Source organism: Salvia hispanica, chromosome 3 (assembly GCF_023119035.1).
Source record: "Salvia hispanica cultivar TCC Black 2014 chromosome 3, UniMelb_Shisp_WGS_1.0, whole genome shotgun sequence".
NCBI classification, from domain to species: domain Eukaryota; kingdom Viridiplantae; phylum Streptophyta; class Magnoliopsida; order Lamiales; family Lamiaceae; genus Salvia; species Salvia hispanica.
In genome coordinates this window covers 50828383-50848429 of record NC_062967.1, presented here as the reverse complement: position 1 = coordinate 50848429, position 20047 = coordinate 50828383, and the positions used below count along the sequence as shown (strand labels likewise).

Genomic DNA, 20047 nt, shown 5'->3' with positions numbered 1-20047 from the left:
TTACAAGTAATATGCTAGTGAGATTTGTTTTGACATTATATTGTATATGTTATTGTATTGATATTTGTTTAAATATAAATTTACATTGTTGCTAATATTTTTAGACATTATTATTGAGAAATTGATATTTATATACAATAAAGTTGATATTGTATTTGTTAGTGTATAATTGATACTCCCTCCGTCCACAAACAATAGATCTATTGTTGTTCGGCACAAGTTTTAATGTAGAATTGGTAAAGTAAGAGGGAGGAGGAGAAAAAGTAAGTAAAGTAAGAGAGATAGGAAGAAAAAGTGAGTAAAGTATGAGAGAGGAAAGAAAAAGTGGGAAAAGTATGAGAGATAAACTTTTCATTTTTAGAAAATGGTCTATTTTTTGTGGACGTCCCAAAATGGCAAAAGTGATCTATTTTTTATGGACGGGGGAATACTATTTTTATAGATACAAGTTGACATTGTTGCTAGTGTCTTTTGATATTTAAATATAACGAAGTTGACATTTAAATATAATGAAGTTGACATTGTATTTGTTAGTGCATGTTGATATTTAGATACAAGAGTATACTCGTGAGACTTGTTTTTACACTCGAAAACTAGATCACATATTACTGACTACGTTGATAGGCTGGTTTTACAAAGAGTATGCTCGTGATATTTGTTTTAACACTTGGAAAATAGTTCACAAATCATTAACATTATTGTTGGTACAGTGGACATTATATGATACTCCATATCAATTGACATTAACCTAAATATAAAAAATATTGAAAGTTCCAATGAACATCTCAAACTTTATTATCCATGCAATCGGGATCTCATTAAAATACTTATAAATTTACCTTTAGTTTGAGATAAATCGGGAGTATATATTTTGTGAAAAAATAATTTAAATTGAGATACTTATATGAATTATAAGTTTTGAAATAATTATGTATGAGTTAGTTATAATTAATTGAGTGAACTATCAATTATACTCCCGATTGACATTATTACAACAACTAGTTATCGCGTGGAAATTGATCTTGGTCGTTAGTTTTTAGACCGGATGGATTATATTTGGTAGTCGTTATCAATTTAAGAAGTACTCCCTTTGTCCGTGAATAAGAGTTTCGTTTTTCTATTTTAGTCTGTTCTGCGAATAGGAGTCTCGGTTCACTTTTACTACAAAATAGTAATTAGGTCCCACCTTCTACTAACTCATTTCACCCACATTTTATTTAAAACTAATATATACAAGTGAGACTCATATTCCACTAACTTTCTATTACTTACTTTTCTTAACATTTCTTAAAACACGTGTCACTCATAAATGAGACTCCTAATGACCGACGGAGAAAGTAATAGTTATCACTCTAATAGGATTTGTTATTAATGATGTACTGTACATTACTTAGTAGTAGTATTTTTTTAAAATTTCAATTATATCACCTTTTTAATTTTAATTGAATTCATATTTTAAAATATTTGTATATGAATTAATTATGATATATAAATTTAAATAATTATAAATTAAATGAAATTAAAATGAATTATAAAAATATGACTTATGAATAGTGCCATTAATATGAAATAATTACATGATCAGAGAAAAAATAGGAATGTAACTTAAGATGAAATGGTGATAGAGTTGCAAATGAGGTGGAGATGTGGTGGTTAGGTTGATATTCTCCATGTTTCATGTAATTGTGCTATTTAAATTCAAGACAAAAGGAAAAAACATAAGAAAAGCCTAAATGAAATGATTGGCTCTTTTGAAATAAGCTAAAAAAAAGGATGATGTATGGCCATCATGACCATCATCATCAATCATTGCTAACATTATTTTCCCGCCAAATTCCATGTTTCCTGCAAAATTTTTGCCTTAACTACTGCTTCGTGCCTTAATAAACCTCATCATTAATTATGCTAAAAGCAGCCGACTAACAAGACATTATTAAAAGAAAACAACATAAATTAGTACTCCTTTATATTATACACAAAGGGATATAAAGAGTACAGCACAAATAAAAGAAAATAAGCAAAGACAGCGGGACAAACACTGCAATTTTTATTCGACAACAATAATTCACTATTTTTAGTAGTCATCTTAATTATTGAAATTCACCCATTAGTTTGTTGGAAAAAAAATTAAAATAGTTGGGAATATGCAAAATAAAGATAATAGTAGTAGTAAAATGAGGTGACCGTTGCAAATAGATTATTGAGACAAAGTGTATGGCCTACTTTGTCGAGGTATGGCACAATTCGAAGCCCATCAATCGCTACGTCATTTCAATTGCTTTCATTCACACTTGATTCATACTACTATTATTGCAAAATGTATAATTTCAAGGTAAAATAATTCGTTGCCATGGTAAAATTTGCATTGCCAAAGTGGAAGATAAATGGGACATAGGTAAGTAAAGGAGTGGTGGGAGCTTATATAAAAAAGTAGTTTGTGGAATTGATATTTCTCTATTTTGAATTTGAAGTTTTGAAAAATCATTTGCCTCAATCTATGTTAGTACATCTTATGTAAACAATTAAGCGTTATCTTTTTTATGCATGTTTATTGTTGCTTGTTTTATTTTGTATATTTAATTTGATTTTAAAATATAAAAATATTATTGATATTTTTAATTTAATAGTAAAATCTATAAAAATAAAAGCTCAATTTGTTATTTTATTTATTTATTTATTTAAAATTATAAAGAAAACGAACGAACCGATCTTTGATTTTATATATTTTGTTAATGTATTAAAATCAAACTAAATACTTCATTCGCCTCGTATTACTTGCACTGTTCTTTTTCGGTTGTAAATTAAGGATTGAGTAATTAATTTAGTTAAATTAGTATTTTAAGTGTAATAAAAGAATTCTTAATTAACTCTAATATCTTGATTTAATACGCTAATTTATACTTAAAATAAATAGTGCAAAATGTTTAGGATGAATCGAAAAAGAAAAATGCAAGTAGCATGTGACGGATGTAGTATATACTAGTATAAAATAAATATACAATGTTAAACGTGCATCAAACAAAATTGATGCTCACATAAAATTTATAACGTATTTTAGTACATTTTTTCCAATATACATAGATCTCGTTTTATGCGGGTGATTAATATATCTATTAGTAGTATATTTTATTTCTATTTTTCGATTTATGCATGCCATCCTTACACATGGACCATGCTAATCATTCTAATTAAATTTCTAATTATAAAAAGTATCCAATAATGTTTGGATTTAATATAACAGGCCAAATAAAATCCTTACCTATTTTAAGCACTTTAATAGATTATATGAGACATATAGTACACTCTCTCGTTGTTTGTGAGGGAAAAATCAAATAGACAATAATTGACATTTAAGAGTGTAATACAAATACAATTTAAAATATGTTGGCAGTTTATAATTTGACACTAATTTAAATTAGTACTCCTCCATAGTCCATACCATATTCTTGTAAATGGTGTGTTTTCTTCATCTTTGGACGTGACATTTATTGCTATTAAAAGGAACACAATAGTGAGTAGTAGTATATTCCTTAAATATCATTTTTAGCCGTCTACAAGAAATAGAGCACATTCATTTAGAAAAACTTTTCATCAAGTAATAATCTTTAACATCATTCCACTAACACTATTTCTCACTTACTTTTTTCCCTTTTCTCTTACTTTTTTCCCTTCTCTCTTACTTTACCAATTCTATATTAAAACTCATACTATACACAAATTGCTCTATTTTTTTGGACGGAGGGAGTATAAATTTGAAAAGGGATGATTGCATAAATTTCCAATTTGTTTTGGCCTATGCAAATAAGAATAGGTTGATTATTTCTCGTGACGCTTTTGCTATTCTACACGTACAATACACAGCTTTCTTCTTTTAACACTCAACAATCACTCTCTCTCTCTCTCTCTCTTTCAAGAATCACAAAACACCTGACCCGTGAAAAACAATTTCCCAAACACTGCAACCACTCTTGTTTCATCATCTTCTTTCCAAATCCAAGGAACTATCTTTTTCCCTCTCCTGCAAAAACTTGCACTTCATTGTTTTAATTAAGCCTTTTGGAATCATTGTTAAGTCATTTATTAGTACTACTAAAACTGCATTTTATTCATCACTCTTTCTCTTCGTCTTGTTTGCTTCTAAATTTCAGTTCCTTTTCCACCAAAAGTGTTGCCTTTTCTGCATTTTTTAGGGGTGGCTGTCTTTTATCAACAATTTTTTACTCTTATAATTCCTTCATTTTCAACTTTACTAGAAATGGGCAGCGCTGAAAAGGTGGAAATTCTTGAATCTTTTATGCCTCATGGCTTTTCAAGGTTCTGCTTTACTGAAAAAAATCCTGTCTTTAACCTATGAGTGACATTCCACCGTAGTAATGCCTTTCATGAGCAAAAACTTGACAAAAAGAGTGAATTTTTTTACTGCCCTTTTGGTTTCTTGGTAGCATAGGTAACATAAGGCTAAGAAATCTTTAGTTCCAATTTCCTTTTTTCCCAAATTGAAGGCAACCCAAAAAATGCCATTACTCAGTTTCTTGAGCATTTTGCTTTTTGGGTTGCTCTCAAGGTCTCAACTTTTGAACGCCCAGATCATGAGTGATCAAGCTGCATTATTAGAAATTGGGAAGGAATTTGGAATTTCTGTGTGGAATGGGAATATCTCTGATTATTGCTCATGGCCTGGCATTTCTTGCAGCTCCAATAATTCAGTTGTGGAAAGGCTTGATCTTTCTAGTCATGGGCTGCAAGGTAATCTCACTCTCATCTCTGACCTCAAATCACTCAAATGGCTTGATCTTTCATACAACAAGTTTCATGGCATGATTCCACCTTCTCTTGGGAACTTATCTGAGCTTGAGTTTCTTGATTTGTCATTCAATGCCTTTGAAGGATCGATTCCTGTAGAGTTTGGTAGGCTTAGGAACCTCATGGCGTTGAACCTTTCGAATAATTTGATCAATGGTGTGATCCCTGATGAGCTTGAGAGCCTAGTGAAGTTGCAAGATTTGAGGCTGTATTCGAATAAGTTGAGTGGCTCTATCCCTTTATGGTTTGGGAACTTAACTAGCTTGAGAGTCTTTACTGCCTATGAGAATGCACTGAGTGGTGTTATTCCTCATAGGTTAGGCCTAGTTAGTGAGCTTAAGTCGTTGAACCTGCATTCGAACTATTTGGAGGGATCGATTCCTGAGAGCATTTTTGCTATGGAGAAGCTTGAAACTCTTGTTCTGACTCAGAACAGACTGAGTGGCTATATCCCTGAGGCGATTGGGAAGTGCAGAGGCCTTTCGAATGTTCGAATTGGTGACAACAATCTGAGTGGAGGGATTCCTAGAGAGATTGGCAATATAAGTAGTCTCACTTATTTTGAGGCCAACAATAACAATCTATCTGGTGTGATTGTGATGGAGTTCTCAAAATGCTCGAATCTCACGCTGCTTAACCTCGCTTTGAATAGCTTCTTTGGGACCATACCGTTGGAGTTTGGCTCGTTGAGTAATTTGCAGGAGCTCATTGTGTCCGGGAACAGCCTGTTTGGAGATATCCCAACTCCGATTTTAAGGGGCAAGAATTTAAACAAGCTTGATTTGAGTAATAACTGGTTGAATGGCACCATTCCTACGAGTATCTGCAATGCATCAAGACTTCAGTTCTTGCTGTTGAGCCAGAATTCGATAAGAGGGGAAATTCCACGAGAGATTGGCAACTGCACGAAGCTGCTGGAGTTGCAATTGGGAAGTAACTATCTAACCGGGACTATTCCCCCTGAGATAGGGCATATCAAGAACCTGCAGATCGCGTTGAACCTGAGCTCTAACCATCTCCACGGACAGCTGCCCGAGGAGCTAGGGAGACTGGACAAGCTGGTCTCTTTAGACGTGTCGAGCAATCAGCTCAGTGGGAGCATTCCATCTGCATTGAAAGGGATGATGAGTTTAATAGAGGTTAACTTCTCCAACAACCATTTCAGTGGGCCGATACCCTCATTCCAACCCTTTCAGAAGAGCTTCAATTCGAGCTTTCTTGGGAACAAAGGGCTCTGCGGTGAGCCTCTGAGCGTTTCTTGTGGTGGTCTCAATGACTCTGCCCGCGATGCTTACCATCACAAAGTCTCTTACAAGATTGTACTAGCTGTGATTGGCTCGGGATTGGCTGTGTTCTTGTCGGTGACAGTGATTGTCTTGCTGTTTATGATGAGGGAGAGGCAAGAGAAAGCTGCCAAAGATGCAGGGACAGCTGAAGATGAAGAAGCTAGCGCCAATCCCGTGATCTTAGCAGGAAATGTGTTTGTCGAAAACATGCAGCAGGCTATAGACTTTGATGCTGTTGCACGAGCAACCATGAAAGACTCGAATCTACTCAGCACGGGCACTTTCAGCACTCTATACAGAGCAGACATGCCATCCGGGATGACACTGTCGGTCAGGAAGCTGAGGTCGATGGACAAAACTGTGATCAACCATCGCAGCAAGATGATACGAGAGGTCGAGAAGCTAAGCAAGCTATGCCATGACAACTTGATGAGGCCAATAGGGTTTGTCTTGTTTGAGGATGTTGTTCTGCTGCTGCATCAGTATTGCCCCAACGCGACACTGGCTCAGTACCTCCACGACCAGACCAAGAAACCGGACTGGTCCACGAGGCTCAACATTGCCATCGGTGTGGCTGAAGGCCTGGCATTCCTCCACCATGTAGCCATCATCCACCTTGACATCTCTTCAGGCAACGTGTCTCTGGACTCGAACTTCACTCCATTGGTCGGTGAAGTAGAGATCTCGAAGCTTCTAGATCCATCTAGAGGGACAGCTAGCATCAGTGCCGTTGCTGGCTCATTCGGATACATCCCTCCCGGTACATACATCGATCAAAATCATTTCTTGCTAATCCAGTTACAACAATACTGACTCTTTCTTGAACTTGTTTGACAGAATATGCTTACACAATGCAAGTTACAGCACCGGGCAACGTCTACAGCTATGGAGTCGTACTTCTAGAGATCCTCACGACACAGCTGCCCGTAGACGAGGCCTTTGGGGAAGGGATCGATCTGGTGAAGTGGGTGCACTCGGCTCCTGCTCGGGGCGAAACCCCCGAGCAGATTCTTGATGCAAGGCTAAGCACTATATCATTTGGTTGCAGGAAAGAGATGCTTGCAGCCTTGAAAGTAGCTCTTCTCTGCACGGATAGCACGCCGGCGAAACGGCCTAAGATGAAGAACGTTGTGGAGATGCTTCAAGAAATCAAGCAAGATTAGAGAGAGCTCATTCTTAATTAGAAAAGACAAAGACAACTCTGATGATCAAGAACACATAACAATCCCTTTCACAGATTGGTTGATTTTAGGGGGTGTGATTGCATCACCATTGTATCAAGAAATTTCACTAAAGAGGCATGCTATCTACCATTGTTAATTTCCATATATCATTCTTATGGAGAATGTTGGCAGCACGTTCATATGAGAATGCCGCATTTTATATTGAAAATAATATTTTTGAAGAATTTCATATTTTATGTCACGGTGGACTCAAATTCGAAACCTTCATCAATGACTCTCACTCAACCCAACTCCAATCATTTTCCTTAATAAATTCTCATTTCTCTCTCATCCACATATATAACCCCCAACTTACTGTATAACTTTTACTTTCATTAGTGACCCAACTCAAACCCAATCCAATTAAATATTTATCTTTTATATATATTTAATTGATATAAATTTTAAACTTTATTTAAATATATTAAAAATATATAAAATACTATTTAGAGTTCAAATTTATAATGAAAATTATTAGACAATTATATAATTGAAGTACAACATAATAAAATACACAAATAAAAGAAATGTGGTAAGATAAAAGAAAATAAACAAACCAAACTACAAATTAAAAGTGAAGATTAAGAAAGATAACTAAAACAAGATAAACATTGCATGTTCAATTATTTGTGCCAAATACGCTCAATCAAATCTTCTTGAAGAGCATTATGGGTTTCTCTATTGCGGAATTGATCTCGATTTGTTATATAAGAAACAAGCTCTCGATACATTGAGTAGAGTGGCAAAAAGCTTCAGCATTTCCTTCTTATGCTCTTGTAGGTGTGTTTTGGAAAAAACTCAGTACAATCATAATAATTTTGATATGTATTACGTTCATTTTCTACTATCATATTATGCATGATGATACAAATAATCATAATTTTTCCTATCAAAATCTTGTTTGGACAAGACATGGCTTCTGCAAAAATGTGTAATGCACTTGTAGGACTTGAAATCCTAGCTCAACATTTTCTCTATATACACTCTTGGTGTTGAGCACACAATTTATGCTTTTGAGTTTGTGGAGAAGTGATTGACTTGACAAATGTAGGCCATGCAGGGTATATGCCATCATTGAGATAATATTCCCTATTATACTGATGTCTATTTACTATGTAATTAACATATGATGCTCGACCTTCTAGACATCATCAAAACAAAAGACCGATGGAGTATATTAATATCATTGCACGAACCTGGAATTCCAAAGAATGCATGCCATCTCCATAAGTCATATGATGCAACAACATCCAAAATGATCATTGGTTTTCCACTTCTCATTGGGAGATATTTTTTTGAGGTGGAATGAGTAGTTAGTGTTATTTTCAAAAAAAATGTAAAAAGCTATTTATAAACAAAATATATATACACGTGACATTAAACTCATATTTCTACCAAGACATGTGAAACACACTTGAAGTAATGCATGTGACATATCAATAACTTTTGTAGGATAATGCATGTGACATATCAATAACTTTTGTAGGATACTGCATGTGACACCAAACTCATATTTCCACCAAGACATGTGATACACACACTTCCAGTGATACATGTGACATATCAATAACTTTTACAGGATGATGCATGTGGCACCAATCTCATGTCTGCAAATGCATGTGATAAAGAACTGACGCTTGTGATATCTCAATTACTTTTGCAGGAAAATGCATATGACGACACCAAACTCATGCTCATGACATCTCAATTACTTTTGCAGGAAAATGCATTTGACGCCAAACTCATATCTGCAAATGCATGTGATAAAGAAGTAATATTTGTGATATCCCAATTGTTTTTGCATAAAAATGATGTGACACCAATATATATTACACAAACAAAGATCACATGTTTGATGTTATAATTTAATTGAAATTTCTAAAAATACTCTCCGTAGCCTAAAGCCCTAAAAGTCCCATGATTGATTATTTTTGTCATAAGTACCAAAATACCTTTAAAAAGATCGATGACTATTTTTGTTCAAACTGTGAAAGATCAATGACTATTTTTGTTCAAACTGTGAAAGATCGAAGACTATATAGTTCACTCTAAAAATAGATTATTTTTCAGGTAGGAAGAAAATACAAATTTAGAAAAATAATGTAAAGGGAGTGACGAGTTTAGCAAATTGTGGACCGCACTTTAATTTGATGAAAGGTGTATGTCTCGACAACGTCGTACGTATTCTATGCATTTGCATAAAATAATAAATACTATATTGTCACTGTCACACTACACCCAACTACTTATGATAGAAAAATCATAAGCGTTTATTAAACACGTGAGAAAATTAGATACTCCTACCAATTAGATATACATTTGGAACTTCTAAAATTAAAAATTTGCAAATAAAAGTCGGAAGTTTAACTACAATTTCCAAGATTAAAATTAGAAATCACCTTCTCAAAAGCATGATCAATGACCAAATAATAATAATCATTTCTTTCAACGATGAGATAAATTCCAAGAAATATGTCAAACATAGAAAACTTATTCGAAAAAAACTCAGCAATATAAAGTGGAGATCTACACTCAGATACCAACCAGCAGAATTTCAACACAAAAAGTTCACTCTACAAATTGTATGCCATGTTTAAGCATATGAGGTCTAAGTGAAAGGGCCGCATTTACTCATCGAGGTTGGCTTTGACGATGAAGTTCTGGCGGCTGATGGGGTTCATCACCACTGGTGGACCGGCGGTTCGGGGCCATGCTTGCATCTTTTTGTCAGTGGCCAGCTCCCATTCTTTGTTCGAAACAGTAGAAGGAGTGCTACCTAAGGTCGAAATGCAGTTGTTAATGACAAAATGAATTGAGCTCGAATTCAGCTATGACAGAATGAATTGAAAGTGAAGCACAAACCTCCGAAAATCTTCTTCTCAGAAATTAAATAGTCACACACATATGCAATGCCAAGTGATCCCACAAAAGCAGAGAAGATGGCTTTGCCTGACATTTTTCACTCCCAAAACTGCGAGTCAAACAAAGTAAGAACAAGCACAATTAAAAGGCGCAGTTATAGTAATACGAAGAATGTCGGAGAAGATTTAAAGGGATAATTTCAACTGCCTGCATACTAGATGAACTCAAATTCATCTAAATTAATGTAGATATTAAAACTTACAAAAATGAATTTACATAATTAAACAAATGTATGTTACAAGAGACTCGACACTCATTTCTGAAATAACCAATCACATAAAGCTTCAGATGAGAGAGTGCAATTAGCAGATTTGCACAGGAAACCAATTTATGTTTTCTAGGTTGGTTCTAGGACTATGTGAACCCAAACCATAGACCTTCTCGGTAAAACAAACAAAACTTATTATTATCAAAATGCAACTACGTGACATGCAAACGAGCAAACAGAAAATGGTTTTTGACCTACTGTGTTTGATACTCAACCAAGCTTACAGATACATACCCCTAAAAACAGCTTACTAGATACATACGGTCAAATCAACACACACACTGATCAAAACCTTCATATGAGAATTTAATGCAAAGTTAACATTAGAAGCATTGTTGGAGAAAGGCATAGGCAATGACAGTAAATTGAAGGGCTCAACACTACCTCGAAGACATGAACCCAAAACATTTGCAAAGATATCAATACAATGAGATCAGTGTGTTGAGAGAAAGAACAATAGTACTCTTGAAGAAATCATAGAGAAACATGCATTTTAATATTACAGCAAAAACAGGCATTTAAAGGGCATTGCTACATATCCATGAACACTAGAAACTAAAACTCTCATCATTGTATAGACAATATACTAATCACATTTACCAATAATTCTCCAATTAGATATACTTGAATAAGAGGTAGGACTACCAACATTTAACAGTTCAAACAATTTATAAGTTGAAACAAAGCACACAAAATTAACAAACCTAATACTCGAATAATCGTATCATTGATATATTTACCGAAAGCCAAAAACCGGTCCCAATATTGCCATAAGCATTGATATATTGATGCATGACAAAATTAAAGAAGAGGAAGAAGAACAAGGCAAAGGAAGAAGCGTGTTTTACTTATGAAAGCGTTGGATGGAATAAAGCAGATGAGAGGAGATTGTGACAACTCAGCAAGAAAGATCCAACGGTGGACAAGAGAGAGAGAGAGAGAATACGGTTAAGGGGAGAGAGAGAGAGGGCAGCTGAATAAGAGGCCTCTTCGCAGCTAGATTGTCATTCATGAGAATTGTGTGAGCTTGCGAGCTGTGGTCATCGTGAGAATCCGGTGATCCGGTGATTCTCCATTGAATGTATCGTGTTCATCTTATCCTTCTTTGAATGGTTTTAGTTCATCTTATCATTGTATCTTTTCTTTTCCATTTACATTTGAAGTTCCATTTGTGTAATACCTCAATCAATGCAGTTCATATTCATCCATTCTATCGATTTGTGTATTTGATTTTGGGTTAAGTTGCATCAAATCATGGAGGTGATGATCGATTGGAGTTCGTCGTGTGGTTATTACTCTGATACCGAAAAAAGGATGCAACATATATTTACAGAAAGCCAAAAACCGGTCCCAATATTGCCATAAGCATAGACGAAAATAATGGCGATACCCAAAGCCCTAATCCAAATCAAAATTGTTACCAGCTCTATGTTCACAAATCTAGCTGACCCAGATTATTCAGAAAAAAAATGGAGCAAGATACAAACACCGAAATCTCAACATTAAAAAAAACAAAATTTTAAAAACCCTAATTTTCTGATCCAGATTATTCAGAAAAAAAATTAACCGTCGCTCACGAACAATACGCATATTAAGAGAGAGAGAGAGAGAGAGAAGAGCTTACTCGACGAATGCGGCAGATTTGTGGAGACTTGAATCTTCCAGATAGTCGTATTAGGAAAAGTAGAAGAATGGCGATTCGATGAATTTGTATATGCATCGCGAATCAGGGAAATCCAAACGACGCCGTTCGACCTGACAAATTTCAATATTTAACTTTGATTATTGCTCTTAAAATCATAAAATTTGGCATGAAACTTTGAAAGCTATTTTAAAAATCATAAACTTTAAAATTGATGCTATTTTTTTAATGGTTGGTCAATTCTCTGAACCGGTAGATCTGCGAGATATATTTTCTCTTATTAGACACATTGTTTAACGTTGAATTCAAGAATTAGAGCGTTGAAATGATATTAAATCATGCTTAATTCAAACTAAATTATGTAAATTTCACGACTTACCACGTAACATTAATATCTATCTAAAAATTTCTACTCCTATTTGATTAGGAAAATTACGCACTTTTAAAATTTGTAATTTTTAAGACTATTTTTACTATTATTAAAAAAATATAAGAAATCGTCCAAAATTGATTTCTTAAAACTAGTATAATATAATTTAGTTTTGACAAGTTTCACATTTATAAACAAAAACCACTTACAATTATGTAAAAATCGATTAGCCTAAGCGCCAAATAAATACTCCCTCCCTCAGTCCATAGTTAAATACTTAAATGTGTCAGATTTAACCAGCATGAATTTTAAGAAATTGCTTTGCTTTATAAAATAAAATATGTATAAAAAGTTAATTGAACATGCAACATACTTTGTATATTTGTTTTATACTAATAAAATATGAGTGGAATGCGTTAGTCAGTGAAATAAAAGAGGATGAAAAAGAAAAAAATAGGATACTTAATGGCGGACGAAGAGAGGATGCTCGAATTCAAACGTAGACAAATTTGCACTAGATATAATCACAATATAGAGAAAAAATGAATGGATATATATATACATTTCCTGGTGACATGAAATGAAAAGATAATAGTGAAAGATTGGGAAAAAGAAAAAATGAATGAGGTTTTGTTTTGTACATGAGAAGGGTCTAAACTAGAGGAAAAGAAAACTAGTAAAGCCTCACATGAATATCCACAGTTTGTGAGAAAGAGGCTATGAATCTTCATACTCCTTGTGTCACCACACCATTATGCCGATCACCCATCATGGTTCTCTCGTTGAAAGCGACGTGATCAAAGTTCTGTTGTTACATCTCGTGCTTCACTATGCGCTTTTTTCCGGCTCATCAACATCCGGCTGCTTTCATGAAGTTGTCGTAAGGGCTCGAAGATGGTAGCCGGAACGAGACGGGATTGCTCTGATACTCGGTCGCGCATAGCACCGGAGGCCCACCCAATATCTTGTTAGCATTTTCGCCCTGCACGATATTAGGAGGGAGAGTAAGACGACTGGGGGAAAGGTCGAGCAGTGTCATCAAACTCAAACTTGAGTGATCAATGGACGCGATTAACTTTAAAAGCTATCCTTTAGAAAGTTAGAATTGTAATTATAATGACTCCAAAGGCTCACGAGCTCGTTACTCGAGTAGCCCTAAGCTCGAGCTCAAGCTCAACTTACTTCCTGGCTCATGAGCCCGAGCAATCAAACCCTAATCACTCAGCTCAACTCACTAACACCCTCTAAACATGGAAAAATGGATGAAATGCAGTCGTATTTTCAATTGGATACTACGTACTCCCTCTGTTCCATAGTAGTGGAGTCATTTTGGTACGTTCCATAGTAGTGGAGTCATTTTCCTTTTTAGTAAAAGTCAACAAATTTCTTCTCACTCTCTTACTCTATCTTTTTCATTTCTACTTTGTTCTTCCTTTACTTTACTCTTAATTAACACAAATTTTCTTAAATCGCGTACCGAAAAGAAATGCCTCCACTACGGAACGGAGGGAGTAGTAGACAAGACGTACCTTAGGTACACAACCATGTGATTTTTCTAGTCCGCTAGTAGCAGCAGCTCCAGCTGCAGCATTTCTTGAAGCTATGGTCAACAAAGTCATCTTCTGTTGCTTTCCCTGCTGAAGTGACTCGCATTGATTAGCCACATCTCTGTATGACGTCTCGGATCCCGTGCTCACGGACATTCTGCCCACATGGTGGGCTGTCTCCAAAATCTGTAAAGCAATGAGCACAGCTCAAAATGCATCCGCAGTTTTGTAAAAGGGACGCAGCCCAGCAGACATCAAACTTACAGATTGCAGAAGTTGATCGACACTGAGGAGATTGGGGAACTCGATGGTCAGCTTCGAATTGGGTGGACCATGGAGATCGTGATGTCCATCGTCGTCCATACTGAAACCTGAGATGCCCTGCATGTCCAAAGGAAACTCGGTTAGCTGTCAGAGACTACGAAAAAGGTGTAAATTCCAACAGAAGTAGTTTTACCTTAACGTTGCTCTCACGTCCATGTTCTTCAATGTCGTTGTACCTTTGGCTGCTGCCAAGCGTACACATGTCGTCTGGCACAAATTCCTGGACCAACTGTTCCCTTATTGCAACCTCCTCGTACTGCACGAAAACAGCACCAAGACGCAAACCATCAGAGAGAAACATCAAGAACAACAAAGCCCTTTCATGAGCAGACAACGAGGTTACCTCGAGTACATTCTCTAGGTTTCTAATAATAACAGAAACAAGGGATTGTTTTGTCAGCTCGCCACTGATATTTATTTCAGAAAGACACCTTACAGCAGCGGTGTTGTCTTCTTTTGATCCGTACACGTTCTGTTTTTCTAATCCGGCATCACTTATCTGCAGCTTTGAATCTTCAACTAAACACAAAAATGGATCAACCTGATAAAAAATGCAAAAAATATCGAATTTGAATGTCGACTTTTACAGTATAGACATGCTCATAAGAAATCTCTGTTAACAAGACTTAGAGACTGAGTAGCATACCACTTTATCGGAGACTGCAGCCTTGACAACTGGGATGAGGGGTAGAATATTGTAGACCTTTGCTGAGAAGATAATCATGGAAGATGACAGCACATACAGAGATCTCCGTCGTGATGCCGGCAGAGTGCCTGAAAATCAAGTGAATTTATTTAGAACTGGCTTTTACTGATAGTACTGGAAAGATAATAGGTTGCAAAATAGATACTCAACCCATAGTAACTCGTAATGGATCAAAGATGCTAATCACAAGAACTAAAATGAGAATCAATAAGCAAAATAAAGATTCACAAGAAATATTTGTAGTCTGATATTTGGATGTGAACGTTGTTTACTAGGTGTACCGTACCTCCTTTAAGAGAAACACCCCTCAATGTAAAAGCAAGTTGGAAACTTCGAATTAAAGCATCACGATAGGAGGTCTGAAATGAAACAGAAAGATAATAGCCATCAACAGTAACACACCAAGTCACCAATCATGCAGAATGAAGACCTATTAATCTTCTGGAACAGGAAACCCATTTTAGTGTGATAAAACATGTATTCATTGTGATTATACACCACAGTTGTTACATACTTTACCCTTGTAATGATTTCTACTTCAATGAATACCTCAAAAATACAATTGTAATGAGTCCGCCAAGAAATACAATAAAAGTAATTACCTTAGCTCGAGAAAACAGCATAATCAAGCTATAAGTGTGAGCAATAGCTTCAAAGTTTTCAGGCATGTTTTCAGGAGATAGAGATTGTGCCCAAATTGATGAAAGCAGGAGTGTTATTTGGTGGCTGCTCAGTCTAAGACGAACTGCATCCTGAAATGGAAAACAAGATAAATGCATGTGATAATTTGAAAGGAAATCTGAACTTTAGACTTAATTGATGACCACACCAAGAACATTTAGTAGCAATACTAACAAACGGTGACCTACCGCTTCTTTAATTGAGCTGTTTCCGGTATCACCATCTGGTGCCGGTGAGCTTCTAAAGCTATATACCCGACTGTAAGTCGATTTAATTCTGTTCAATACTCCACCTTGCTCGTCTCCATTCAATTCTGTGTAATTCTCCCTGGAAGGGGTCCTTTGGTTTTGTAGCTTCTGCAACAATGCAGCTGATGAAGAAAACACAGAGACAGTTCTCGAGAGCGACCTCAAGAGGTCAGTCCTAGAGGCATCAGAAGATGGCTGAGGACAGACAGAAGATGGAACGAGTACGACAGAGAAGATCTGATGAGCTCCAATTCGCGTCTGGTGATCAGGATGGTGCATAGCTGGAAGTAGCTGATGAAACAAAGACTCCGGGAATGCCTAATTATAGATTAACTGTCAATTAAAGCTTTTGGAGAGAGACTGGGAAGGAGAGAGAGTGAGATTCTACAGAGCCTTGCCTTGTTTTTGTACAAAACATTCGGCATAGAAGCTATAATTTGAGCAGTCCGATAGACAGCAGAAATAGTCGTTCTTGCTATTACAGTAATGCTCGAGATGTTCTCTAACATAGAAGCCATTACATCGAGGATTTGACCAGCATCTCCGACCTGTTAACAGGTACAACAATAAGTACTGTGATTCTACATGTATTTTAAATCCACAACGACAAAGGTATGATTTGTGAACCTTTGATGTCAACTCCGTGAGACATTCATCAACAACTTGATTGAATTTTCGGTTCCACTTGATAACTTGTTCTCCAAGATTTGCATCATCAAGTGAATAGTGTATACTTTTTCGCAAATGCCTCATGATGTCACTTACAGCACTGAGTATAGGTACAGATGACTGCTTCTTCGTCAGTCGAGCAAGAGCAGTGACAACCTCAACTACGTCGAGTTGCATATCGGGCTGCTTAAGGACATTTTTATGGTCAAGATGCTTGACTAATATTGATATCAAGAGATGTGTGCTCCCTGCACAGGCATAGGAATGGGATAATTAGTCCAAGCATCGCAATCCGTTTAATACGAGCAGACAAAATGAAAACAGATATTCACAGGGAAAAGGGTTCCCTATAAACCTGACCAGATTCATCCATCAGAAGCTGCATGTCTTTGAGAACAGGAAAAGCGATCCCACCTTGAACAGGCCACAGATTTCCACTATCAAAATACCGAAACAAAGATTCTAGTACACGACGCATGGTGGTTGCTTCTTTCCCGAGATTGGCCATACTTTGAAGGCACACCCTAGACCAAAACTGTGGACTCTTGGCAACCTCTCTGCGTAAATCAAGATTCACTTTACACGCATGCTCAGCTGCTAATAATAATAATTGAATAAATAAATAGGAAATGATCCGAGAGATTACGCAGCCACATTTAGTTGTCCTTTTTCATTTACAATGATTCTCCAAGAAGGAACCTTTGTTGCAGTATCTACGGAAGGAGAATTGAATCCCTCAGCTTTATTGACTTCTTGAACCCAACCGTTCTGCTCAGAACCACCGGACTCCTTACTTTGACCTTTGTAATTCTCCAAGACTACTGAAACAATCTGAAGAATCAGACAGTTAACAGTGATACTGCTCCAACCAACAGTAGAATGCTCTATTGTGGCAAATGTTATATGAAATATTCACAATATCAGCATCAAATAAGGGGATACGACATAAGCTTACATTATCAAATTCAACTGAAATATGGGAGTTTTCGCCCATGAACCAAACCTGTAGAAGACAACCACAAAAGCAGATAAATCCAAATGAATATATAGGAGAAGTGATAAAGACATAATAGAATCCCTGAGAAATACTTATGAGAAATTTAAACTGTCCGTCAATAAGAGTTCAAGAAACAATCAATGGATGCAAAGATGTTAAAAGAATCTTTGTATGACCTGAATGTTTGTGAATCGGAAACTAAACTAGAAGTTATTGGGACCATACAGGTTTATGTCATATCAAGTTATCAACTCAAATACATCCAATAAGCAATGAATTTCAAACACAAACCATTGCAGATAGAGCTTGCAGCCCAGCTGCCCGTAAATGTTCTGACTGCTCATCATCTCCCACTTCTTGAGCTACTTGGCAGAGCTTGGGAATTAGTCCTTCGAGATTGAACATATATGTTCCATCTTTCTGGAAAGCACGAAATTGTAAGCAGAGTAAGCCTAATTTATCCATTAAAGGGAACCAAATTCAAGAACTTACGCAGAAGCTTATGCAAAATCGAAGAACCAAACAGCAGTACCAACCTGGTTGTTTACAAAATCAAAGAGAGATTCACATCCAATAATTAATATTCCATCTTGGCTTGTCTGATCCAGCAAGGTGAACATGATACTCAATAAACTATTTGCGAACAAAGGCCTGACACAAAAATGGGGTGAATTTTATTGATAGAAGTTCCCCAAAAAGTCTTAGGTTTAAGAAAGAGCCGAGATAGATAAAAAAATAGACACTGCCAACAAGAGAAACTACAGAGGCAAAAGCAATAAATGTCAGTGGGCATACATTTGATCCTTGCAGGATAACAAGAATTTCCGGTAGATCAACATAACAATCTTCACAAATCGATAGTTTTCATTTCTTAATTCCTTGTAGAATTTCTGTTCGAGGGAGTCTGCTATCTGTCATTTCAAGATAAACAAAACCATTAACAAGCTAGCTAGCTTCAATGCAAACTACATACACATGTAAGTTAGCTACAACTTCCGAAAAATATTACTATAAGATTGCCATATCAGTACACTGCAGTGACAGCAACCTACATAACCAAACCAATACCTTGGGAATGCGTAAAGGATTTTTCGAAGCATAGTCACATAATTTCCCAATCTTCCTCTCATTCACTTCCTCATCCTACAACGCAAACCAAAGAAAAAGGTTCAATAGCTAAGCCAATTCCGCAGATATCATATATATAGCCACTAATTTCAGATAGAATCCTTCTTGATGAACCAACATAACATCCATTCAATCTTGAATCCAAAAGAAAAACGAAATTCTGATCCCATTTGTGTTATGAATAATGAGCAAGAAATTACTCACCGGAGAGCGGGGGAAAATATCTGATATCAAGTGCTTGTACCTCTTGACCGGCTGCCTGGACCTGGTCCGCAGGGAAGGGCAGAAGAAGCAGAGGTTGTCACAGGCCGGCAGCACTTGCCTAGAGATAACCCCGGAAACAACGCTCATTTTGCTCCCACAATCCCTCAAATTGACGCTCTCTTTCCCTTCTCTACCTCAGAAAATATAGAAGGGAAAGGAAAGCTGGAGGTATCAAAATCGAGCAGGCAATTCCTGAGCGGCCAAGCGAAAAAGGAAGAATTGTGATCAGCCCATTCCAATTCCAAAATGCAGAAAAAGTAGGGGAATATTTGGAACATCCCTTTGTTATTCGTATCGTTGTTGATATGAATAAAAGGGAGTTTTGGTGACTTTACCTTGGGATCAATTCCTGTAAAGAGCAGACCAGAAGGCTCTGGTAATCCATCAAAGATTGCCAACAGTGTACCGAATTTCAAGCATTTTCGCGTAAATTATGAATCTCTCTCTCCTTCTCTGTCTCCTATATATGGCTGGAATGGAATATGGATGCTAAAATCAATTTTAAATTTGTCGAATGAGAGAAGAAGGTGGAATCATGGTGGGATGCTTAAGATTTTGTATTCTCTCTCATTTTGCCGTTTACGCGGCCCTACCTTCCCAAAATCATCAACAAAAACTAAATAGAAAATATTATTGATTTATTAGTGTAAAATATTGTGACCGTTATAATAATCCATTTCATACTATCATTGCAAACTTTTGATTTTGGGGTTACCTTGAGAAAAAAATTATGAATGAATTTTTTTTCATATACTCTATGAAATGGACACTCGTTGATGTTATTGGTGCGTTTGAAAAGTGAAACGATAATACTATTGGTGTGTTAGAAAAAACAAGTCAATGATATATTGATGTGTTTAATCGAGAGTAAAATAAAACAAAAAAATTAAAACTCGCCAATTGCATTAGTGTGTTTAAAGAGTAAACAATAATGCTATTATTGTGAGTTTTGTGTTTTTCATTATTATA

General features: G+C 36.1%; 2 protein-coding genes and 1 long non-coding RNA gene across 3 annotated transcripts; 1 reads left to right on the top strand and 2 right to left on the bottom strand.

Annotated features, from left to right (window-relative positions):
- The first annotated feature begins 3971 nt into the window (after nucleotides 1-3971).
- LOC125211771 (leucine-rich repeat receptor-like tyrosine-protein kinase PXC3) lies at nucleotides 3972-7502 on the top strand. Its single transcript, XM_048111691.1, has 2 exons — nucleotides 3972-6849; nucleotides 6927-7502. The coding sequence occupies exons 1-2, from the start codon at nucleotides 4515-4517 to the stop codon at nucleotides 7250-7252; spliced, it is 2661 nt and encodes an 886-aa protein (XP_047967648.1). The 5' UTR covers nucleotides 3972-4514; the 3' UTR covers nucleotides 7253-7502.
- Nucleotides 7503-9731: 2229 nt separating this feature from the next.
- On the bottom strand, nucleotides 9732-12258 carry LOC125211729. The gene is made up of 3 exons (XR_007174559.1): nucleotides 12127-12258; nucleotides 10175-10283; nucleotides 9732-10088 (listed from the first exon to the last, which is right to left on the bottom strand). It is a non-coding gene; the product is annotated as an uncharacterized LOC125211729 (long non-coding RNA).
- Nucleotides 12259-12980: 722 nt separating this feature from the next.
- Nucleotides 12981-19635, bottom strand: LOC125211005 (protein SEMI-ROLLED LEAF 2-like). Its single transcript, XM_048110674.1, has 20 exons — nucleotides 19414-19635; nucleotides 19019-19270; nucleotides 18755-18829; nucleotides 18482-18597; nucleotides 18223-18337; nucleotides 17978-18106; nucleotides 17645-17692; nucleotides 17336-17520; nucleotides 17050-17246; nucleotides 16648-16937; nucleotides 16419-16568; nucleotides 15961-16338; nucleotides 15694-15843; nucleotides 15378-15450; nucleotides 15032-15159; nucleotides 14729-14926; nucleotides 14519-14641; nucleotides 14326-14442; nucleotides 14044-14247; nucleotides 12981-13496 (listed from the first exon to the last, which is right to left on the bottom strand). The coding sequence occupies exons 2-20, from the start codon at nucleotides 19163-19165 to the stop codon at nucleotides 13365-13367; spliced, it is 2955 nt and encodes a 984-aa protein (XP_047966631.1). The 5' UTR covers nucleotides 19166-19270; nucleotides 19414-19635; the 3' UTR covers nucleotides 12981-13364.
- Nucleotides 19636-20047: the final 412 nt, after the last annotated feature.